The sequence below is a fragment of the Emydura macquarii genome, unplaced genomic scaffold (assembly GCF_026122565.2).
Source record: "Emydura macquarii macquarii isolate MOO-44397 ecotype Brisbane River unplaced genomic scaffold, CSIRO-AGI_Emac_v2 contig_3062, whole genome shotgun sequence".
Classification (NCBI taxonomy): domain Eukaryota; kingdom Metazoa; phylum Chordata; order Testudines; family Chelidae; genus Emydura; species Emydura macquarii.
The window spans coordinates 2,585,245-2,607,243 of record NW_027133199.1 but is presented as its reverse complement, the minus strand read 5'-3'; the positions used below and the strand labels follow the sequence as shown (position 1 = coordinate 2,607,243).

Here is a 21,999-nt window from a genome sequence, read left to right as displayed (position 1 = left end):
CACTAAAAGAGGAGTGGGAGAAGAGCTGTATCTGGTCCCTCATTTGGGCTCTGAAATGGAAACAGGGCATATGTCTGGGCTGGTAGGCCCCAACATAGCCTCCACCAGTACCCCTCAAATACTACTTCTAGCATCCCCCAACTGGATCTGAGTCGTCGTAAAGGTTTTTTTTAAACTCTACTCCTGGTAGAATCATTTTTGTCATCTGTATTGTTTTCATACTTGCTGACTGGTATTTTGAAATAAATTACCAAGATAGTATAATCGCTCGAGTTTCAATTGTGTTTTGACAAGTAAAATATGCAGAATTTTGAAGTATTATGCACAGAATTTAATTTTTGAACACAGAATTCCCCAAGGAGTATTAACAGGTAAGGTGATCCAGGCAGATGACTCTGTATGGAAGAGGTCAAGCAGCTTATGATGCAACTAACCTTCTGCAGAAACTACAAGGAGTCCGCTAACCTCTTAATGAGCTCCTGGACCTGCTGGAAGTCATCAGCCAGAGATGGTAGAGGTGGCATAACAGCTTCATCTTGGGATGAAGAGATGTTGGCTGGTGGAGAGACTTCATCAGCCCATGCTTCCTGTTTATCTAAGGTTTCCTCCTGAGGTTCAGGTCTCCTCGAGAAAGTTTCCATCATCCTGTCTGCCGCTATGGCAGATGGTATTCAATGCCCGCAAGAATTGCTGACAGTAAGCCGCACAGAGATCCCAAGATGGCCAAAAAGGGTGTGTGAGAGAAATGGGTGAAAGCATCCATGGGTGTTCATACCAGCAAGATGGTGGCTATAAGTGTTTCTGATGAGTATTATGGCTTCCTCAGATACCTCTGGAGAAGTACCCCTTGAAGATAAAGGGGGAGATCCTTGAACTGATATTTGAGAAACCAAAGCAAGATCTTAGTCAGAAACCTCCTTTTTCACATCACTCTGGAGTAGTGGAGCACCGAAAGAAACGGAAGGTAAGTCTGTCAATACCGGATGAGTGTCTGGAAACTTGGACATCCTTGGTACTGAGAATGGGTTGGCACTGAAAAATGGGTGAATCACATCTTGGACACTGCAAAGTCCCAAAGAAACTGAAATTCCTGCAGTACCGATAAAGTTGTCAATACCATAGTGGTGGCCTAGGCAGTAGTAATTGTGACTGAGGCGGTCAGTGGTACCATAGGCCTTGCACACTCAGTGGAGAATCCAGGAAGTGTCTGACCAGTCTTTTTCGAAATGAGAAGTAGATCTTTTTATTACTTTGCTCCTCTGATGGTACTGATCGCCTAAAAGAATGACAATTCGGAGTCCTTTGGCTTAGCGATTCTTTTGCTACCACAGGGACCAGAAGCCTTATGGGTACTGGGCTGGGATCAACGGGTGCTGAAGTGGCTGGTGTCACTGGCAACTACAGCTTCTTCGAGGAAGGTTCCCTACCTGGAAAGTTTTAGAGACCTTCTAATAGGAATCTTAACTTTTTCATCCTAGGCCTTGTCTTCACTACAGAGTTTTGTTGATGCAAGTCACACGGACATACAGCCACCACTGTAATTAAACTGCTGTTGCATGTCCACACTCCTTGTCAGTTGAGTGCATCCACAATAGCAGCTTTTGCATTGATACAGAGAGCAGTGCCCTCTGAGTAGCTAGCCCACTGTGCAACTGGGTACATTGGGAAATGTTTGCAATGCATCACGGGGAGGTACAGCATCACATGATGAAGGTTTCTCAATCCCATCGTTCCATGGATATTCTACTACATTGCCAGCTGCTTTTCAACTGCCTTTGTAACCTTCAACCCAGCCATCTCCATCAGAAAGCATGAATCCTGCACTGCTGTTCAGTATTGTGCTGTGCGTTATGAACACAAGGCTATAAGAGGAGCCCAATGGAGTGGCTATTAAGCTGAAGGAGCATGTTAAACACTGAGCCATAGTAATGTGTGTTGCTGTAGTTGCTGAGCCTGGCACTGTCTGTTTGCACTGTGTTATGAACCTTGCAATGACTGATGTGTGTGCCCTAAAAGTAAACAGACATGGGGAAGAGTGGGGAAGTCGCACAAGTACATACTGCTTCTAAGTTCAGAGAGAAGCCAGATGCAACTAATCCTGATGCAGAGGCAGATGCACAGACAACTGGTCTCCTTGTCCCCGCCATCCTAGCCCAGCGGAAACCATTAACCCAGCAGGAGGAGGTTGACACCCCAACATCAGCCCCAGCCTCCTTTCCTGACTTTCACAGAGTATCAGGAGTCTTCCCCTCCACATCACCAGCAGCAGCCTGCCCTATCTGCCTGCTGCTGCAGTCTAGTGCGGGGGAGAGCAGGATTCCACCTTAACATTTCGATTCTGTGATTCCCTCAGAGTTCTCCTACAGCCTCCAGCCCCCACAGACTAAAGAGATCCAACCCCTTTCCAGGTAATCCAGGCAGGAGTGTGCCGGAAGCTGGCATCCTCAGCTGGGCAGTAATTATGTGAGCTTTCCATGCTGACAATTTCAGAAGTTCCTCGGGCTTTGAAAAGGGTGGGGGACATGCCTGTGTAGCTGGATGCAGGACAGCGGAATTCAAAACAGTGAGCAGAGCGGTCATAGTGGGCATTCTGGGATACCTCCTGGAGGCCAGTTACAGTGACTTAACAAACAGAGTCAACACTGATGTTTTGTCACTAACTTTACCACAAAAAGTTCTACACCTCTCATTGAGGTGGTTTTATTTTGTTGGCAAAGTTGGAGAGTTATGTCAGCAGGGGGAGCATTGTAGTGTGTACACCTCCACTCTTTTGTTAACAAAACTCTGTAGTTTAGACCAGGCCTTAGATGTCCTTGGCAAGTGTGGTGCTCAAGCAGTGGCAGTGTGAGACCTGTACAGAGACTGGCGAAGGAGGGTGGGGGTCAGGGTCCTTGCCTGGATCAGAAGCTGGGTGAAGACAGCTCTCCATCATGAGGCGATGTAGTTTGAGTTCCCTGTTCTTTTCTGGCTCTAGATTTTAATGCCAGACAAAAGCTGCACTGTAGTCGTATGTGAGATTCCCAGAGGCAACAGATCCAGCAACTGATGAGCAATCCTAGGGTGATTGCCACCTGGTACAATAGACAAGGTTGGAAACTGGGCATGCCCCCATCAGTAATAGAAAGCTCCCAGGAAAGGAGAAAATTTAAAAAAGACAACAGTCCTTAAAAAACTAGGAATTACAGTGCTAAGGCTCAGTCTCAGGCCAAAGTGATTGAGCAGGAACTAAGGGTGGTTTGCCTATGCCAGGATATATAACCATGGTGCACTGCACCAGACCGCTTGGGTCCATGCGCCAGCAGAACTAACATTACTATGTGAAATCTCTGGTCAAAAAGGAGCAGAAGGCACAAATGCACCTAGAGTGGAGTACCCAAGAGAACACTACTCGAAGAACTAATAGTTAGACAGGGAAAAAAAAAAAGTGCTAACAATCCCATGAATCCCAAACAGTTGCAAGCCTTCTTCCAAATATGATAGGAGGTTGGGGCAAATAGGAATCCTCTAATATCTTGAAAGAAGAATTACAGGTACGTAATATCCTTTTCTTTAAAATTACCCTCACAGAATTCTCACTCTTGGAAATTAAGCAACTCAAAAGATGTCTGTAAAGGAAAAAAACAACCGATATGAGAAGGAAGTGCCACAACAGCCACTTGCTCTTATGGAGGAAGTCCATATGATATTCAAAGTGGAATACTTAAACACTAACTAGGATGAATGAGACTTCTAAGGGAAAAATAACTCTTCAATGTGTGGAACTGAAATATCAATATGCCCTGTACCCTCCGTCTTCCTGCTGTCTCAAAGAAAAGACAACAGGATCTTCACAGGACCTCCCTATTTCTGATTTAAATCCCATGAAATTTCCTTTATTCAAAATGGCTACCACCTCCCATTATTTCCAACAGATCTGAAGCCAGGCAAAATGACCACCATTTCCCTTCAACATCTCTATGTGGAAGTGAGGCTTCCCCAATAAGATGGCCACTTACACCCACTGTTTCAATTGAGACTGAAGCCTGACTGTCCTCAAAAAAAGAGTTGGAATGCCACTCTATGATTAAGGAACTAGACAGGATACTGAAGCAATGGGGATTGTGAACAGAAGAGAAGATCAAAAGCTGCCAGGGGAGACTGAAGGGTGGTGCAAGGGAAGAAGGAGACTGATTATGGTAGGGTACAACGGAATAAGGCATGGCCAACAGGGAGAAGGCACACTAAATTCAGGGGGCAAATGAAGGAACACAGAGGAGAGATGCCTGTAGGACAGCTGCCTATCCTGTCTAGTTAGGGAGAGGAACCAAATGAGAGATCCCCACATCACAGGGATAAGAAAGTGTAAGCAGAGTTCCCTCAGAGTAGCAAACGGGGAAAAAAAGGCATTTTTTAGAATATTTCAGGATGAATTTTGAACCAGAGATTTTCCACACACATTGATGCAGAGGGCTGCCCCTGCAAGAAAACAAATCAGAAGGTAAGTGAAAATGTGATAAACACAACTTTGGGGGCAGTGGAGTGTGACTCAGTTTTTGAATGCTTGAAATTCACATTACTGAAGCAAGGTCCACACAGCTCAGGGAGTGATGTTTGTGTGGGTTTTTTTTTTTTAGGATGGGACGGAGGGGAATGGCCTACAAACTGTTTTAAGGCTAGCAGTGTCAGGAGGCAGCATGTGGATAGATGCACAGGATAAAAGTGAGGAGAGAGAGAGATAAGAAGGAAGAATGGAATAAGTGTGCAAATAAAAAGTGAGAGGAGAGTGAGAGTGAGTGAATGAACAGTTAGATTGAATTTAGGGCAAGTGTAGGAGAGAAGGAAGAAAATAAAGTCAGCATGATTGGAAGGAGGATGAAAGATGCTCATTATTATTAAACTTGCACTCAGCATAGCATGAGAAAAAAAAACTTCTAGGGCCTGGCAAAAAAAAAAAAAAAAAAACGCAGACAATGAAGTCACTTTATTAAAGTGCCACTGTATGCATTTCATCTTCTGCCTAAAATACCAGGTACATTCAGATGCACATTTCCTATGCAACAGGACAAACCTTGCATGTCCACATGTTTCATTGTTGTGATTTTCAGCCTTTTCCATTCCAGGAACAGCTCATGACCCCCTCCAATTTAATTAGGATCCTAACTGGGGACTTCCACTCTCATTTAGCAATATGGGGTGGACAGGGTGACTCATCCATTGTCATATTCCAGCCGAGGGAGAAGTATTCAGCCAATGCTGATCAAAATATTTATCAAGGGCAGAGCCACATTCAGCAAAAATATCTGTATGTCTTCGGAGTTCAAACAAGCTATTCAAAACCTTGCCATGTGAAAACCAGTGAACTTTGATGTGGAAAAGGACCTGCCGATGTTGAGTATCCATTTTGTCAAATTAGACTAAAGTGGGACAACATGGGACAATGCACTGAGAACACCTTTAACAGAGTTCACAACTTTCACAGTCTCATTAATATCCTTTAGTTCTACAGGCATCTTATTGAACAATGTGTATCGAAAAGGCTTGGTGGATTAAAATAAACTTGCTTTGAAGTGACATAGCTGCTTGGTTACCTCCACAGACAGTTATGTATGTCTGCTGCTGCAACTACTTTGCCCTGTGTAAGAGTTTAGTCATTAATAGTAAATCTCTCATCTGCAGTCCAACAGCTCTAATCTCTCTGGATCAATTTGCAGTTTAGTTCTCCAATACATTTGCTACCTCCCCAGTTGTTAGTGTTTGTTGAACTGTTACTGTCCTGAACGAGGCAACAGTCAGCTTTTAAGCATCACGGATTGAAAACAGATGCTTTATCTTTGTAACAAAAACAGTGCCACAGAACCAGACTATTTCTACTAAGTGCACTTTCCAGTAAAGTCAGCAACAAAGGAGCACAGAAAGAAGAACAGGTGAATGGTTCCACAGCGAAAGAGTTAAAGGTGAACTGTTAAGCAAGGTAAGTACCCTTTACTGCTCCATTTTACTCACACACACACACACACACACACTTCTTCAAAGTAGTTTGTTTTGTTGGATTTTTTTTTTTTTTTTTTTTAAAACCACTAGAAATATCACTTCCTGACTTCCCATGTTGCTCAGATCTTTGGCAACATCCACATAGTCCCTTCAATTGGAGGAAAATGTGAGCAATGGTTCAGATTTTAGGTTCATGTGATACCATCACGCCAAGTAGTTAGGAAGTGGCACTCTTCTGAAGAATAGATGTGAAGACCCCTGAAAGGTTGAGTACAAATTCTTCTACCATGCAGCTTAGCCAAGAATGACAGAAAGGGAAGTTTTTCCATGTATTTTTAGTTTTCCTAGCTCAGGATCTTCTGAACTAGAACAGATAGTTGGGAGGAACTATAATCCAAGAAAGATGGACATAGTACACAAAGTCTTGATGACATCACACCCCCATATAAAAAAAGGTTTAGCCATCTCAAACCTCAGCTAAACAGCTTGAAAGCTGTTCTATAAGAACTAGACAGACAACATTCTTTAACCAAAAAACAACTTTAATGATAGTCAACCTCAACTTGACATTTAATGAACTACAATATCAAAATGGGCCATGAAAATTAAACACTAAACTTCAGAAAAAGGAATTAAAGACCAATATAATAAAATATCAAAAGAAAGAAAACAGACTGAGTGGGGGCATTTTGGTCCCTAATGCAGGATAAATTGACACCCCTAAGTTCAGCCACTCTGTCCAGTTAAAGCCACAACATTCTATTAGCATATGAACACTGAAGACCTCCCCTTCTTCTGAGTCTTTGGATTTGGGTAGAATGTGGGCAAAGACAATTTCCTGATTCTGCTTGAAAGCTGACTGGTCCTTAGGCCTGAACTCTAGAGAAGTTTAAGCACCACCTTTCTCCTGAAGAAACATCAAATAAGGCTCTTTACCCAAGAGACACTTCAATTCTTTAACTCTGACTAAGCATACACTACAGTGAAAGCAACTTTTAAAGATATCTATATCAAAAGGTACCTCAGCAGCTTGAGCACTGGAAGAAGGAACTGTGAGGACATGTAGAACACCAGTTTCAGGTCCAATGTAGGAATAAACATATGTGCTAATGACTACATCTTCTCTTCAACGTCTAGTAACCTGGAAACCCCCAGGTGACTCGCTATGGAGGTCATCACTTGAATGCTGCAGCAGTGCCCACAGTATGTGGTAGATGCTTTTGAAATGAAACTAGTAATCTGAAGATAAAGGGTACAATATGAGTGGTCATAAGAATGGTCCATCTAGCCCAGTATCCTGTCTCTGATAGTGGCCAGGGCCATGTGCTTCAGAGGGAATGAACAGAACAGGACAATTTTGAGTGGTCAATCCCATCATCCAATCCCAGCTTCTGGCAATTAAAGATTTAGGGACACCTTGAACATGGATTTGCATTCTTGACCATCCTGCCCAATAGCCATTGATGGACCTATCCTCCATGAGGTTAATAAAATTTTTGGAACCCAGTTTACACTTTTGGCCTTCACAACATTTATAGAAATGAGTTACACAGCTTGACTGTGAGTTGTGTGAAGTACTTCCTTATATTTGTTTTAAACCTGCTGCCTATTAATGTCATCAAAGTCAAGCTAGTGATGGGCAATGCCTTGGTATTATGGACTTAACACAGTTCTCTCTTTATTCTATGGGGATCCTTATATGTCTAAGGACAAGATGGCCACAATCTTTTATAGAAGGGTATCACAATAGAAGATTTACTTACTGTCTCCCTCTGCTGATTGAAAAACTATAACAAGTTCTGGAAAAGGTTCAGAGAAAATAAGCTTTTAAGATTATCTTCAACCTCAAGACAACTTCTATGTCACAAGAAATCACATTAGGGAACATTAAAGTCAAGAAACATTTGATATTTGACCACATTCTAACTTCAACTATACATGAATAGTGTAGTTGTCAAAAAGCAGCTTCAACAGCTACCTGTATAACCAAGGATTTAAATAGAATACAGAGTACAAGATGAAGAGTAGTTACACCACTGACATGCACATTAAGCTCCTAATATTTAAGACACCAACAACTTAAAAAAAGTCACTCCTGATTTCAACCTATTACTGCAAGTTACAGTAATTAAGTGCAATTCAGAGAACATCTTTTCCTCCTTTTTTCATTTGTTTACTTTGCATATGATTAGTTTTACTGTTTCACTGGTATAGGCAGCTAGTTTCTCTTTGCTGTTTGTGAGGCTCTTTCAAACAGGGGAGAGAAAAAACATTCTAAGAGGTAAGAAAACAATTAGGAAAGCAATTTATATCTGTCAAAATTAGCTGGACTTCAAGTTGATGGCATCTTTTAAAATTTGTTTATTCATTTCCTATAGTATAAGCAGCAGTATTTTCTCCATTTATTTTTAGCTCTTCCTGACAAAACTTCAATCTTAATTTCAGAAAGGAATTTCAAAGATGATTTTATTATTAATATTCTAATTTAGTAATTTGAAATGTCATAAGATGAGAAAATCCTTTAAAAAATAAAAAAAAACCCAGCTTTTTAATAGGAGCCAGAACAGTAGCAGCAGCAAATTCACTATGAGCACATTCATTACACTGCCCTCTACTGACTTATTTTACTAGTTCAGCAGATTCCTTACACATAGTTCAGTAGAACATCAGAGTTATGAACATCTCAGGAATGGAGGTTGTTTGTAACTCTGAACAAAAATGTTATGGTTGTTTTTTCAGAGGTTTATAACTGAAATTTCAAAACTGTGTTCAGTCAATGTTTACTATGCAGAAGAAAAACTTTGCTTTTAACCATCTTAATTTAAATGAAACAAGCACCAAAAGTTTCCTTACTCAATTTTTTTTTTTAAACTTTCCCTTTTTTAGTAGTTTACATTTAACTCAGCATTGTACTGTATTTGTTTGTTTGTTTGTTTGTTTATTTTTGGTCTCTGCTGCTGCCTAATCGTGTACTTCCAGTTCCTGATGTGGTGTGTGGTTGACCCGTCAGCTCATAACTCTAGTGTTCATAACTTTGAGGTTCTACTGTACTTATTTCTAAACTAGCATTCAGATCATTGCTACTAAGGTGGTTCAAACTGTTCATTTTTTCAGTTTTGATCAGTCCTCTGAGGGAACATGGGTAGGAGAAGGAAAAAACAAGTTCTTTTAAAGAGTTACATTTTGGATAGTAAATATCATTTATAAGCAATACTATGACACTTCCAACACACTAGTATGCTGCAACTGTACTAAAACACAATATTCCTTCATTATGAACTTTGTTCATTAGTTGAACATAAGTCAAATTAATTTCTCATATAATTCCACTGCCTTCCAATATGCTTATTGACCTTAATGGCTTTGCACTAAGAACTAGGCACAGAATGGTAATAGAGGAAAGTCGTCAGACTACACAAATGGAATTGTTCCTAATGAACATCTACTTTTGAGGATTTTAAGTGACATGGAAGCTCTCATCACCAGCTTCTGATCTTTTAGAGGCTGCACAGCCAATAAATATTTTACAATAAAAAGTTTGCATTTACCAAAGTTTATCCTCCCCACCCAAGAAGTACATGAAGTCCCACCTTCCTAATTTTTAAATCTCCACAGTTTATGTTAGGTTGCTGCCAGCCTGCCACGCTGCAGTAAAGGTTCAGCCAAGCTTTCTGTTTAAAAGATGATTTTTTAAAGTGCTCTTAAAAAAAAAAAAAAAAAACAAACCAAAAAAAAAAACACACCTACATATATACTCAGATTGCCTTAAATTGTTGTGCGTCATTGAGGCCTGTGGTAGGGCTAATGATGCATGCAGATTTGGGGTCATTTAATCAAAGGGTTCCTTAGATACCAACTTTCTCCCCTCCTTTAAAGAGCTTATAATAATATTCAAATTGTTCTAAAAACCCACATGCATGGACAGACTATCTTGAAAATTGATATGGCACACAGTGGCTGAGGAAGAGCATGTAGTACAAGTTTAGGAAGGTGTTCCTGAGATACAGCTGCAACGTAAGCTGCTTTAAAGTTTCAGATTTTTTTTTGGAAGGTGCAGAGCTTGTGGAAGAAACTAAGACTGTGACACTTGTAATATGCATATAATTAGACTGCCGCTGAGCTCAGCTATTCAATGTTACCAGGAACGAGTCCATAAGTTTTTCAAAAGGTCTATCACCTCTGCTAAGAGCATGAGTGATGTGTGCCTCTTGAGGAAGTTCAGTACCACGGAGACAAATGCCTATAAAGGTCAAATTTAGGTGTGAATTAGTAAACAAAGGTAATTAAGCCTGACACTTGACCACGCCACACAAACTCCCAAGATGTTACCTGTTCATCTGTCTGGAACATCACCTTTTATTACCCCTGATTGTGGTGCACTGTATGCCACTAAATCGCTAGAATTTCCCAGAGGAATATATTGTGCAGCAGAGAAGACAGAAAACATGGCAGTATATGAATGCCAGTGTAGATGAGGAGTTCTGGTCATCTCAGAGTCTGCAAAAGGATATTAGAATGGGATGAAGCATTCACATTCTCCTTTCTTCTTGACATACCTAGTGGAATGTCAGCCTGTGAAGGTGACACTGACAATTATTTTTAAGAGGCCATGGAACTCTAGTCATCTTACAACTCTTTCATGTATTCCTAGATTTCAGAGACAAGAGGACCATTGTGATCATCTACTCAGAACTCCCATGTAACAGCACAGAAAATAAGGGTTCCTGATTCCTCAGAAGCCAGGGCAAGCTCTGGCCACTTGCTGCAATTGATCCCTGAATCAATACAGTTCCACCTAACAGTGAGAGTCAGTTAGAGTGCATGAAGAGAAATGGTATAGAAGTGTATTGCACATAACTCAGCACAACACAGAAAATGGCAAATTTTATTAGGGATAGGATAGATTTGGACGGAGTGCATATTGCCAGATTCAGAGAGGCAGAGTTAAGATGGGGGGGGGGGGGGTGAGAGGACTACCTGTAGATGGGAGACATTACCTTAACTCCATACTTGCTGGTTTTCATAGGTTTCAGTTTGGCTACTCTTCAAACTTCTGGAAAAGCATGAGGAAACACCAGGCAACCTTAACTTGGGATTGAAATTTTTCCTAGTGAATTAAGCTAAAATTCCACCACCACAAAAAATGTGAATAGTTATAGTTGCTTGCTAAGATAACAGCAAGGAAGTTCAAAATATACCTAATCTGGACTAACATAAAATAGTTTCCTGGAATATACAAGTATGCATTGTTTAAATGTTACAGAACTACAGGCTTCTAGGCATAAAGGGTACTTAGATGATCTCTAGCCTTATCTACACTACAGTTAACTACTGTAATTTGCACTTCTGAGAGTTTACTGTCAAAGTACATCAACAGAAGCCCTTCTGTTTTGAGTGCAAAGGGTTCACACACAGCACCTGTGGCAGGGTCTTTTCATTATTCCTTTGAGCAGATGCATATTGTCTGTTCACATAACATCTATTTACACTTCTTCACACCCTTGCTCTGTTTGATTACCTACTTCAAAACAGTTCTGTCCTGCATAAGGTTTGTGAAGAACAGGAGATAAAATCAGGTTCCATACCAGACCTATTCTCTTCCATTTACTCAAATAGTAAAAGAAAATATTTTAGAAAACAACTAGAAATTTAATTGAAGTAATGATTTCCTTCTAGAAAAAGCAGACAAGAGTAGTGAAAAGGTAGGACATCCCTGCAACCACATAGTGAAGGCATCACGTAATGTACCACTACTTGGGAGAGATGGGAGGGGGACTGGTAGATGCTGGAACACCATGAAGTAGAATTATTTGAGGATGAGAGGATACAGCAATATTCCTGCCAGTGCATTTTTTAAAATTAATTAATTAATTCTCTTTTAGATCTCAGGAATGGCAGGCTGTGCAAAGGCAGCAGTGGCCTGCTGTAGCAATCCCCAGCTGGATTTGAAGGGAGACTCCAAAAAGAGATGCCTCTCCAGGCTAAGAGGACCCATATTTTCCTTGAGTAAGTTAGTACTGCTAGCATTAGACCTATTTAAAAAAAAAAAAAAAAGGGGGGGGGGGGAGGTATAGTGCTAGAAACCTCAGTTTTATAGCTCTATGCTCATAAAGCTATAAAATTATCAAACCCTCTCAACTGATTGGAATGTGATTAGGAAATGAATGAATGTTGTGAAGTTTTCATTCAAAAAGGTAAAACCATTTCTGCAACCATTTTGATATCTGCCTATCTAGAATCTCTTTTGCAGTTTAAAATACATACCTTTCAAGTTTACATCCTTCAACAACTCTTACTAAACCAATTTAGATTTTCCATAACTCCAGTTTTTTAAGGTGATGAATTTTATTCAAGACTTTAAATGTTCTGGTATTTCATTTAGAATTGTATCACTTGTTTAGTTCCTCAAAAACTCCGAACAAAAAAACCTCAAACATTTAAAATTATGTCCAACTGTTCACTAATAAAAAAAAACAATGAAACTCCACAACCAGGAGTTTGATTCTCTCCCCCTAACTTCACAATGCACAGTACCTTTTTCTCAAGTAAGTAGATATTTGATGAAATTAATGATAGTACTCAACATAACCTAGGATGGCAGAACTGAGTCCTTGGTCTGTTAGATCAAATCCCTTTAGTCTGTGGCTCAGTTTACCTGTCCTATAAAATTAGTATATGATTACCCACACTACAAAGATAATAATAGTGCTGAAATAATGCGTACAAAGCACTTTGAGAGCCTCAAATGAAAAAACACCAGACAGAGATGTTAAGGACCAAGTTTGGCATCAATAAATGCTGCAATGAGATATCAGAAACAAAGTGGTTCTCTCTCAGAGTTAGAAAAGAACAGCTAGATTTGTTTAAGAATCCATATTTCCTTCCTCCTCCGTATGATCTTCCCAATAACTTGCCAGATATGTATAACATGCTAAATAAGTTAACCTAGCTGTTTTGCTTCACTTTTCATATTTTGTTACCATTTCCTTCAATTGCTCAGAATCTCCTCCTTTTCTTACCAACATTTGAGCCTCTCAATCTGTGAAGAAAGTTTCACCACTTGAAGAAAATCCCAACTACCCAACAAATTAATGGTTTCAGCTAATATCCATGATAATTTGTTGAACCAAACTCCATGAAGTTTCAAGAAGTAGGAAATGCCTGAAAAAGTGTACTATTTCCATTCTCTTGTCCATCCACTTTCCTACCATTTTATTTACGCTTTCTCTTAGATAACTGTTCAACAAGCCCAAATAACAGTAGTTAACTGAGATAAGGATTGTGACTAAACATTAACCCTATAGCAATGTACTTCCTCCTTAGCAATGTAGGGATATATACGATGACAATTAGTTCAGTATCAACAGTGTGGTTCTGCACTGTAGAACACAAAAAATCTCTATCCTAAAGAGTCTATAGTCTGAGACAAAACTAAAAGCAAACAGAATACTAAATGACAACATGGCATGGAGGAGTCTATTTAGGAGTTCAGTGCTGTTTTGATTTTGCATTTTGTGAACCACAGCACAGTGACAGCATTAAAACAAAGGGCCTTCAAAAGTGCTTTTTACATAGAATAGAATTGGGATTTGCTGCACCAGCCTAAGGAGGACAAGACAGGCATGAAGGCAGTGCTGAAAAAAACCCCAAACCTACGAGAGCTGGGAAAAATTACAAAAGGAGTGATTAAAAAAATGTAAGATGTTGGGAAAATTAAGGAGGAGTTTTGGTTATTCTATATCTGTGTAGCCAAAATTAACCGAAAATTTTAAGTATTTCTAGCAACAGTATTTTTGCTAGAAATAAAGTCACACAAAGAACTTTGCATGAAGTTGGGCGAACATCAGCGCAAACATGACAAACTGAGAAAGTTTGTTTTTAAATCAGTGTTTGAAATTCAATCTGATTTGACAAGTTTCTATATTTGTGTTGCTAGGACAGAAGCATGCTGTCATGTAGGGTTTTTCTATCACCAAGTTTCATCTTCTATTGGATCCTGTCATGAAGATATAATTCAGTGTTTAGGCCATCACAGTAAATTCATGGAATAAAAACAAGTTATTTGATATAACTAATTTTAAAAGGTAAAAAAAGTATTAAATCTGAGTAGATGACAACATATACCCCCAGTTTTCTGCAGTATAAGTAGCCAACTTAACTGCAATAACTCACACTATAATCCTAACAAAACTCAAACAAAAACAAAAAGATACCAAGAAAAATGTGGGTGTTTTTTATACTTAGAATGTTTTCTATAACTAAAGCTATAACTTTGGGGAGGGGGGGGGGGGCAAACCACCACCACCATGCATACCCTGCAAAAGAAAATCTCGTTCACTTGAAAGAACATTTTCACCTGCTAACACCAACAGACCAGGAAGATTTGCAGTTTACTTTTAAAGTAACAGATTTCTACAGGGTTATAGAGACAATACCTTTACAATTCAGAAGACACTCATCATGTAAAGTACATATCAGATATTTAATTCATACTTCAATCTTTGTCTCAGACACACACAAATGCTCAGTGAATTCAAGGCTATCATCTCAGTTATCTAGGTGTGTTTTCATGGTTCAGCCATCGGGGAGATCAATGCAAACGGAGTAAAGAATCCACTATGCCATTTAAAGACTGTTTTACCTGCCTCCCTGACAAGCAAGATCTCAGTGTGGACAATACAAACGACCACCTTCCCTCCCTCCCCATTTGCTAAATATTCACTAACACGCAAGGCAACTACAAAAAAAATCTATTCAATATGATAGAGCATGTCATACACAGGGAAGGGAGCAGTGTCATTCTCTATTATCTCATACATTCACCAAGCGGCAGAAAAAATCCCCTTCCCGCACCTAGGAGCGGTCTCCAGTCGCAGGTATCCATCCAGCAGCAGCCCAGCCTGGCTACGAATTCTCCCGCAGGCCGACAGAGGGTGCTATGGGCCGGGGCGACTCGCTAGTGCTCTCCCCCCGTGTGGGGAGAGGGGATGTCAGTGCGGAGAAGTTCGAAAGGCACCCGAACTGCTCCCCACACACCGGGGCTCAGAGGTCACATGACACAGGGGAAGCGCACGAGAGCCGCTGGGCAGCGTTGCGGAGGGGGGGAAGGAAGAGGAGAGAACTGCCGTCGCCATGACAACTTCCAAGGGGGAGGGAAAACTTCAAATCCCAACCGTCAGGGCAGGAGCTGCTCCTTCTTAAAGGCGCAAACATACCCGAATCCCCCATCCCCCAGACACTCACCGTGGGGAGGAAAGGGCAGCCGGCACTCCTCGAATAAGCGAGAAGGCGCCTAGACAAAAGGACCCGAAGCGAGAAAGAGCCGGCCAGTCTCCCCAGTCCCAGCGAGCTCGGCCCTAACGGGGATCACTACTTTCCCCCCTCCCCACGCGGAGAAACCCCGGGGCTCCGGACCCTCCCCCTTTCCCGGACGGAGACCAGGAGGCTCCGCTTCCGTCAGCCGGGAAAGGCTCCCGAGCCGCTCCTCGCCCCACCCCCCCGCGGACTCCGCTTTGGTCCCCGCCCCCCCAAGGACCCCGCTCTCCCTCGGCAGGGGAGTCTCCCCTCTCTTACCCACACAGTGCATGAGGCGGTGCCGCCAGGAGTCGAGTTCTCGGCGGACTCCCCTGCGCTCCGCCGTGCAGCGGGGGCTCCGGCACTGGGGGGAGGAGGAGGCGGCAGCCGCAGGAGGAGCGGGAGCCGCGGCGGCCATTCTGTCTGTTTCCTTTTCCATCTGCCTCTGACCTCACGCCGGCTCATTTACATACGGACGCGCGCGCCACCAGAAGGGCGCGTGCCCGCGCCTCCCCCTCAGCGGCTTCAGGGAGGGGGAGCGCGCACCGCCTGGCGGGGCTCGGAAGGTGATTGACACGTGTCCCCTCCTCTGTCCAGACGAAACGGGGAGGCGGGTCGAAGTCTCCTCTGGCCAAGCAGCAGCCAGAGCTCCTCCCGCCCTTCTCGGTGACGCCGGGGCCCCTGTCCCAACTTTGTCCACATTGCTGAGCTGCTTTGACAACTGGCTGTAAAATGGGCCCCGTGGCTGCCCACCCTGCACTACGAATCCCAGAAGGGACCACGGCACCTGCCCAGCCCAAGGCAGAGAGCCAGCAGCAGTGCCTCTTGGGAATGGTAGTCCAGATCTCAGCCCCTCCACTCTCCACCCTTAGACGGCTGTCCTGACAGCGAGGCTGGTGGTTGGGAGGGACGCGTGGGTTGTTACCCATCGCTGGAGCCATCATGCGAGGCTGGCTACTGCCAAGGTAACAGTGGGATCTGACGCCATGGTGATGGGCATCTGACAAGTGTTTCACACGGCTGCACCTTGCCCTCCCCCCAGCACAAGGAGAGTGAGAGCTGTCATTCTTCCTCCACGGCCACCCCTGCCCTAGCCCCACTGCTGGGAGAAGCAGGGCCAAACTAACGTAGTCCCAGGCTCTGTCTGGACACACGGCCTTCCCACAGATCTGCCCTGACTTGTTTGGAAGGGTGGTGTAAGGGTGGGGTGGGGGATTTCCCAGAAAGAGTGGCATGGAGTAATCTCTCCCCACCGCCCAGAAAAATCAAGGGGCTTCATTTCCACCTCCATGCTGAGGGAAGCAGTTGGAGAACATTAGTACTTACCTCAGCAGCTGGGGTATAGCTGGTTGGATGGGTGGACCAAGCCCACTGCACTCCTACCACACAGAGATCACAGCTGGTGTGTTGGTGAAACCCTCCATTACACTGGGTCTTGTAATTAATGCCTTATTGAGATACATGGAGTAATTCACATCTCCCCAAGCTCTTGTTTCAGGCTCTATGATGATTCAGATAAACATCACATCATCAGTTACACTCTGGTCTCATTTCTTTGCAAACATGAGGGCTAGAAAGTTGCTTTTTTAAATGAAAGCTGAGATTCTGACATAATCACAACTCCAGGAGTTAAAAGTTTAGTCTTGGATCTATACTGCTACCCAACCCCATGTTACCTATACCTTAATCTAGACTTGAGAGAGACAGAAATCTCCCCTTTCCTCCCACAATCATCTCTGTCTTACTCACTGCAGCATGAGAGTGAGAAACAGAACTGTCACCTTTCCCCTACAGCCACCTCTCAACTGATCATGGCATTGGGAGAGAGTGAACTATCCGCTTTACCCCCATGCCAACCCTGACATAGTACCATGAGAGGAAGAAGCATGACAATTCTCTCTCTCTCACTGACTTGCCCAAAATCACACATGTAGGTAGCATGAAGTGTAGTTGTAGCCATGAAGAAGAAGAGCTCTGTGTGGCCCAAAAGCTTGTTTTGCTCAACAATAGAAGTTGGTCCAATAAAAGATATTACCCCATGCACTGCATTGCTTCTAACTAGTGACACAGTTGGGGATTTTCAAGAGTTTCCTGGCTACTGCTCAGTCTTCTAGAACAAACTTCCTTAAATGGCAGCCTAAGCCTTTTGCCTTACTGCTTTTTATGTCAGCCAGGTCCTGGGGCCAAAGCAGATTAGAACAAGGGGAAAGATTTAAAATAAGATTGTAAGGATCACTGAAATACAGCAAAACTGTTCATTCCCCACAATTTGAGAGTATGACTTCAATACTAATCCCCAATATGGGAGTGAAAACTAGCAGCAGGATTATATAGCTCAGTACATAGTACTTGAAGCTTCCCTATCAATTTAAGAATTACATTTTTTTATTAGTCTGTTAAAAGTAACAACTAAAATTATGCTAACTGCCAGGAAGTAGAGAAAAATCATTTTTATATTTTCATTTGTTTACTTCGTGCATTTGACACCACGTGGATCTAGTTTCAGTGTTTCAGTGTTTTGTATTGGTAGTTTCACTTCCTGTCTCCTGCACTAATGTGAAGATTCACTCAGCACTGTCTAAGACTCTAAGGGGAGCTGATATGAACATTGCTCTCTCCATGTCCCGCAAAAGGGTGATTAATTGTCTTCAGTTTAATAGCCAGGAAGTGAGACGGGTGGAGGAAGTCAGAGAGAGCCCTCAGTTCACTTCTCAGATCCTCGTACAGGGCTGGGAGCCACTTTTTTCCCCACTCCTTAGACTCCTCTATAGATATGGGACACCTAACAAGTGAAAGATGCCCCATTTCCCCATCGCCTTCTGTGGGTCCCAAGAGAAGTTAGGAGGCACTAAAATAAAGTTTAGTCAATTTCAGGTTAACATCTCTTTAATTAAAAAAACAGTAAAAATAAATCTCTGCATCATAATGTTAGTGCTTAATCTGTTGCTCTTCATACAAAGGTTTAACATTCTTTTGAACAAGCTTCTGCTTTAATCATTTAGGGATATTGCCCTTTGAATTTTAGAAGGTAGTTGTTTTATATTCCCTGTATGTAAAAGGAATATTCAGTGACTGCTTTCAAAATGGAACTATAGCGATCTGACCTTACTCTTACTGAAGTGAAAGGAAGTTTTGCAAATAACTTCGGTGGCAGTAGGGCCAGGTCATATGAAGGAGATTTTTCTAAAAGGAAATTTTCATAAAAATATATGTTGTTGCTTCTGCAAAACTAGTACTTTTAGATGTCATATACATCTAGGTATATACAATATTTTAAAGTTACAAATAGAATAGGTTTAAATAATAATAAAAAAGGAACAGCTTAAAACATCACTCTCATTTGAAAATTTTGCACATGATTAAACACCTGTGATTACTATAAACAGGATGACTAGAGGGGAAACATTTTTCATTGTTTTTCCAATGTGTTTACTTTGTTTGAGAATACTTTTGGATAGTCAGTTCCCTTGTTTGACAGAATTTTTCACGCATCAACAAAGGAGATAAGTAAGTAAATGTGAAACACACAAAAGTTGTCAGGGAGATTCAGGGGAAGGTCCATTATCTGAAACTACTTGTAATTCATTCTTTGAAACTGAATAGATTTTAAGTTTCTGGTACTCTCTTAAATACTGCCTTAAACTAGATGTGCTGTGGAGGCCAGGTTTTAATCTTGCAAAATCTTGTCATTAGAATTTTGAAACTAGAACTAGAACTAAGTGGAGTTCCAGTTCTTGGACCCAATTTATTTAAGCCACCAAAAGATGAGGTGGTTTTATTTTAAAAAAATGTCCTGGTTTTGCCCTCTCTCTTCTTGAAATTACTCCTCAGTGAAAGAATCTACTTTTCCATAGGGTCAGTCCTTCACCATTGAACTCATTAGGATTTTTTTCCATTGACCTCAATGAAAGAAGAATTAGCCCTTTAGTGAATGAGTCTTGGGGCAGAACTCTTATTGTTTCTCACTGATCATTAAGGGCTCAATCCTGCAAATTGCTGAGTGCCACCTGTGAGATACTGAGCACTCAGTTCCCATAGGACTCACACAGCACTTCTGAGGATCAAGCACTCTAGCTGTCTTCAGAGGTCCAAATGTGCTTACCCAGATTTTGACCAGGGGGATTCTGCCTTCATTTCTGGAAGTCTGAGTAAATCAGTGACTATCTTATATTGCACCTCCTTGTGCAAGCAACTTCAGAGAAATCAGATTTCAGGAGGCAAACATGTCTGCATTTCTTCAGCAGATCTTGGACTCTGAAGACCCCATCTCCTCCTTAGATAGGGGAGTGCTGGATATTTATAGTGGCTAACTTGTGCAAGGTCTTATGATGTAAGGGTCAATACAGAGATTTTTAAAATTCCGTAACACCCTTAATCATTATGTATGACAAGAAATAAGGGGCTTAATACTTTTACTAAATTAGTAAATCTCCCTTGCTGCAGATCAGGAAAAACTTTCTAACTATACAGGATGGTTAAACTCTGGAATAAGCTTCCCAAGGGAGGTTGTGGAACCCCCATCATTAAAGGCTTTTAAAAAAACAGGTTGGACAAACACCTGTCAGGGATGGTCTAGGTTTACTTAGTCCTGCCAAGGCACAGGGGGAAGGACTTGACCTCTCAAGGTCCTTTTCAACCTTACATTTCTATGATTAACAAGTTACTTATATAACCTTTAAAATAAAATATTTTTAAAAAAAATTAATTGCAAATCTTTTTCTTTACTTGCCTGCTGAGACCTGAGTTAAGGGTTCTGCTTACTATGCAACAGTTGATGTCATTTAATACCTCAAGCAAAAGAACATTATCTGCTGTAGGTGCTTGTGATGTCATCAACTGTTGTGGGGAAATGTGAACTCTGAACTCAAATCACAAGAGTTAAAAACGTTTCCATTTCATACACAAGGGAGGAAGCTGCCTTAGCAGGTGAATGGTGATCATGTGATTTACAGCAAAGTACTGGGAGCCAGGCAACCTCAATTCTCCCAGTTCTGTCACAGACACTGTTTTGAGTCACTTTACACCTTGGAAGAATGAGAGTTGTGCATGCTCATCACTTGTCAGGATTATATCCTTAACTGCCTGTGCTCCTACTTCTCCTTCTATAAAATGTGCATAAAGCTAACCTACATCATAGGGGTGTTGAAAGGCTAAATTCATTAATATTTGTAAAGTGCTTTGCAGACCATTTGGAAGGTGCTATAGAAGTGAGAAGGATTTGTATTAATTATGATCTATACCAAAACCACTATTAAAATCTGTGGGTGATACCAGAAGGCTCAATCCTCAGTACTGCTGTGTGCCCACAACTTCCACTGAGTAGGCTGATGTGGTTAGGCCAGGCCAGGAATATGATTTTTGCAACTGGAATTTGAATGGACTTGAGAAAGGCAGCATCTCAAATCATTCTCTAATAATTTCCCTCTGACTGACATGAGGAGAAGTATTGTCAGGCTCCAGTGGGACTTGTATCCTGCTCTGGAGAAAGGAATACTGTGAAATGGTCTTTCTGAGCGGGGATAGAGAAGATGGTTGGGGCCCTGAGGATACCTCCCACATAGGTTTGATATTCAATTTTCACACGAGCTTTTTCAGCAGTGCAACCCACCACAACCATTAGTGTCTCTTTCATCAATTTACATTCCAAGAACCAGATTTAGTCATCTTAAAAAGCTGCTTTAAGCTTTTAGTCCATTGCAGAACCTTCCTTCAACATATATGCATACATATAGAGAGAGAAAGCACTATGTATATAAATATTAAAGTGAATCAATAGCCTACAGATACAAATTCACATTTCTACAAAAGTCTCTCAATGACTATACGTAGAAAAGTAAAGGGGAGTTGTGTAAGGGGATGCAAGCATGGGCATGATTGCCTCCCCCCATGCATGGCCCCATTGACTGGAGCTGCCCCCAAATATAGAAGTCAAACTATGCATCCCTGGACAAAGGGTCATCTCTAGGCTGGTGGACCATTTAAACTCTATTTGAGCCTATACTAGCCCTATGTATGCGTATGTTAAGTGTGCTATTGTAGATGGGGTTTGTAGGTAAACATTTCCAAAAAATGATCCTCTCCTGAACTTACATATGCATAGTTAAGGGAATGTGCAATCTAATTTACGTCTGAGGTCACTTAACTTAAAGAAAATGCTTCTGTGACAAGTATTATAACAAGTCCCCACAGTAAATAGCTATAGAATGGGCACTGTCTATTTTATGTGACCAGGATCACTGTAACAATGTGAATAGAGACCACAGTCCATAAGAGTTTTCATAGTTTATTTTTAGATGTTATATTACTGCAGTCGTTTGAGGTTTAAAATATACAAAAAACTAATTCTGTTTTCCTCTTAGTTTTTAACTTCAAGAAGGTTTAATAGTTTGTGATATGAGCAAAAGAAAAAAACTTGTTTTCCTTTTTAAGTTACTCTAGTTTAATGTTTGTGGCTTGCAAATATTCTAGGTATGTTCTCCCTGAGAAGGAATTCAGTACAAGACGCCAGGTCTCTGTACTTCAGAAGATTGTAGAAGATACCTAAGCTAAACAAAATCACAAGCATGTGCTTAAATATAACAGTAACAGATTGAGTAAGTAATGGCTGAGATTACTTTTGGTGATGTAAAGAGCAGAGCTCATCACTTCGTATCCTAGCTGAGTTTATGGGACAGAGTTAGAAAAAATATTGTCTTACTTGTAAGTGGAGCATATTTGATATGACAACATAGATAG

The 21,999-nt window shown here is 41.5% G+C and overlaps 1 protein-coding gene across 9 annotated transcripts in view; it reads right to left on the bottom strand.

Moving 5' to 3' along the window:
- The window catches only part of LCORL (ligand dependent nuclear receptor corepressor like), a 170,859-nt gene extending 155,156 nt beyond the window's left edge, over positions 1-15,703 (bottom strand). For all 9 annotated transcript variants that reach the window (XR_010916652.1, XM_067530361.1, XM_067530358.1 and 6 more), the window contains exon 1: positions 15,544-15,703. Coding sequence is in view for 8 of the 9 variants with exons in the window: in XM_067530361.1 (XP_067386462.1) it covers positions 15,544-15,703 (160 nt within the window). In the remaining variant the exon portion in view is untranslated. The remainder of the gene's footprint in view (positions 1-15,543) is intronic.
- Between the last annotated feature and the right edge of the window lie 6,296 nt (positions 15,704-21,999).